The following is a 3,099-nucleotide window of genomic DNA, read 5'->3' on the forward strand; positions in this document are numbered from 1 at the left end:
TTATTTTAAGAATTAGGCCCGACATGTTGGCATTATCAAGGCACGTATTCAAACGTAATGCAAGTTCATAAGTTCTAACAAAATGGTGTGCCAGGTTTTCTTGTTGTGTTACGCAGTTGCTTTACTTTAAAACTTTAAACTTGAAAAACTGCTAGAACGACCAAGGCAGTCTATTTGACTGTTTTGGGTTTTCAGAGTTTAATAACTTTGTGGAAAAAAAGGATGCAGACCTGCCGCTCCCTGAATTTTCCTAAAATGGCATTTATTTGCATTAAAATGAGTTCAGTAAATTTCACAAAAGTGACAATAATCAGGATTGTAGATTAAGACAAATGTTTACATTCTACAGACTCAACAGGGTGCACTGTGACACAGACTGTGACACAGACACCTCTGGAGATGAGAGCACATGATGAAGAAATACTGACAAACGTTAAGTCAGGTTGCATTTTATTTACGCGTGCAGTCACTGAAAACACTGGCAGACATTATGAGTTGCAGAGATCTGTCTCGCAGCATTTGACGGCCCTGCCAGGCATCGTCTGCATGCGGCGGCACTCGGCGGCACTCACACAGCCCGAGACAAACACACTCACTGACAAGAAAAGAGAAACACAATCAATACAACATCAACGCACGGCGTCTTCCTGTATGTACACAACACCTCTTTTAGCTCGTGCTGTGCTAAACAACAACAACTGTGTTGTGTGCCACATGACACTCAAACACCTATTTTATTTAACTCTGTTCAGCTGACTCCGTGATCATATCGGTGCATGTTGTCATTTCTTTTTTCTGTGGGATTCCCCCCCATTGCACTTGGCCAATTACCCCACTCTTCCAAGCCGTCCCGGTCTCTGCTCCACCCCCTCTGCTGATCCAGGGAGGGCTGCAGACTACCACATGCCTCCTCCCATACATGTGGAGTCACCAGCCGCTTCTTTTCACCTGACAGTGAGGAGTTTCACCAGGGGGACGTAGCGCGTGGGAGGATCACGCTATTCCCCCCAGTTCCCCCTTCCCCCTGAACAGGCACCCCGACCGACCAGAGGAGGCGCTAGTGCTGCGACCAGGACACATACCCACATCTGGCTTCCCACCCGCAGACACGGCCAATTGTATCTGTAGGGACGCCGGACCAAGCCGGAGGTAACACGAGGATTCGAACCAGTGAGCCCCGTGTTGGTAGGCGACGGAATAAACCGCCACACCACCCGGATGCCCATTGTCATCATTTCTAAGGTTTTCTTATGAGGGCGCAGTTGTAGGAGTCACCTGGAGAATAGATGAAGCAGGAGTAGCAGACGTCCGCTTGGTTGTCACAGGTCTTGACGGAACAGTTAGTCAGACCAGCACAGCTGTGGCATGTCAGCCCCATCACAAGCGAGTTCTCTGGAGAAGAAGAGAGGATAGTCTAATTGATCCACTGGATGAAGAAATTATACACAAAAGCTTTTTGTTGCACAGTTAGCACAGCAGGTCAAGACTTTTGCATGTGAAAAACAGTAAAGTGGAGGTTTTCCTTAATTGTCCTGTGCTGTGTAAACTCACCGCTATAAATGGCGAGCAAAACCGCCAAAAGAATCACAGACTTCATTGTGTCAGGATGCTGTTGATCAGTCCCTTTGAGTCAATCACCTTCAATTTCTTGTCTGATGTGAATAACAGATTATTATGAAAAGAAAATGTGGATTCAGGGAGACGTGTTACTTGGATCTCGGTACAAATGAAGAACTATCAAAGTGAAAATGTCAAGTTCTACTCACGGTGTTGAGCTGGAGTTTCCTCAGTGGTCCAGAAAGCTGAGCGTCTTTGCTCCACTGTGACTTCTCTTTTTAAAGGCTGATGTTAGGCAATATAAGCCCGATGTCAGTGACATACAACCATTTACCGTCAATCTGCGGACTCCTGGGAAGTTTGCACCTGCTCGTGTGGTGTCTGATAACAGTCACCCGTGTTTACGGGAAGGTTATAGAAAGTAGACTTGGACGATAGGCTTTACAATTGACTGTACATCTCAAGGTAGATCTGGCAGTGTTGTTGGGGAATGTCACCATCTGTCTGTACTGTCTGTACTTTTTTTGAGAAGGATATTTTGCTTGGAGTTATATAAATTATTTATGCTGCACCCAGAGGTGTAGCACAAAATAAGGGAGCAATACATAAGCAGTCTCTGTGGGCCCCTTTCCTCTTTTGTCTCTCATGCATCACTTTTTGGAGTTCTAGCATACTGTATATTATTTACAACCACAGTACATGAATCTGTCTTAACCTACCTTAACCAACTTAACCTACCTTAACCAAACTTAACCTACCCTAACCCAACTTAACCTACCCTAACCCAACTTAACCTACCCTAACCCAACTTAACCTACCTTAACCCAACTTAACCTACCTTAACCTACCCTAACCCAACTTAATCTACTTTAACCCAACTTAACCTACCTTAACCCAATTTAACCTACCCTAACCCAACTTAACCTACTTTAAACCAACTTAACCTATCCTAACCCAACTTAACCTACCTTAACCTAACCTCACTATCCTGCAGTGATGAAAAAATGTACCGTATCCCTTCAGACTGATGCATCTTATGTACTGATGCTGACACCCATGATGTTCATTCCACAGTAAATGCCCACTGACGGGACTTCTTGTTTGCAGAGTCATTGATTAGATCTTTAAAGTCCAGTTGTTTTGCTGATCGGCTTTCAGTTGAGAGCAGAGCCAGGCTGTCCAGCCTCTCCTGCGACACCACTAACCTGATCTGTGCTTCTGCTTGTAACAGCAGTCACTCACCACAGGACTACATGAGGTGTGTGTGTGTGTGTGTGTGTGTGTGTGTGTGTTTTGGATTATCCGGGGCACTACCGTCTGCCCTCCAGCAGTCGAAAGTTTTTTAAGCTGCTTTGATATGAAATAATTTGCAATACACAAGTAACCCTGAAAAAAATAACTTGTCATTTGAAGCAAAAAAAGTTTTATGAATGTAACCACATTTGAATATATATAGTATATGCTCTTATTGTTGCTTATTTCAGCACATTTTCAAAAGTTTTTTCGCGTTTCTAGACCCTGTGACATTTTCTGTGAAGCACG

General features: G+C 44.3%; 1 protein-coding gene across 1 annotated transcript; it reads right to left on the bottom strand.

Annotated features, from left to right (window-relative positions):
* Positions 1-433: 433 nt before the first annotated feature.
* On the bottom strand, positions 434-1,819 carry LOC130120111 (weak neurotoxin 8-like). Its single transcript, XM_056288737.1, has 4 exons — positions 1,767-1,819; positions 1,552-1,652; positions 1,276-1,392; positions 434-595 (listed from the first exon to the last, which is right to left on the bottom strand). Exons 2-4 carry the CDS (start codon positions 1,595-1,597, stop codon positions 489-491), a joined length of 270 nt encoding a protein of 89 aa, XP_056144712.1. The 5' UTR covers positions 1,598-1,652; positions 1,767-1,819; the 3' UTR covers positions 434-488.
* Positions 1,820-3,099: the final 1,280 nt, after the last annotated feature.

The sequence above is a fragment of the Lampris incognitus genome, chromosome 10, assembly GCF_029633865.1.
Source record: "Lampris incognitus isolate fLamInc1 chromosome 10, fLamInc1.hap2, whole genome shotgun sequence".
NCBI lineage: Eukaryota > Metazoa > Chordata > Actinopteri > Lampriformes > Lampridae > Lampris > Lampris incognitus.

Bases quoted from the DNA above. Each gene is read 5' to 3' on its own strand.
- LOC130120111 (XM_056288737.1), bottom strand. From the start codon at position 1,597: ATGAAGTCTGTGATTCTTTTGGCGGTTTTGCTCGCCATTTATAGCG. The intron at 1,393-1,551 runs GTGAGTTTACAC...CTTCTTCTCCAG, and splicing joins TTTGCTCGCCATTTATAGCG to AGAACTCGCTTGTGATGGGG. The intron at 596-1,275 runs GTGACTCCTACA...TTTTCTTGTCAG, and splicing joins CTGCTTCATCTATTCTCCAG to TGAGTGTGTTTGTCTCGGGC.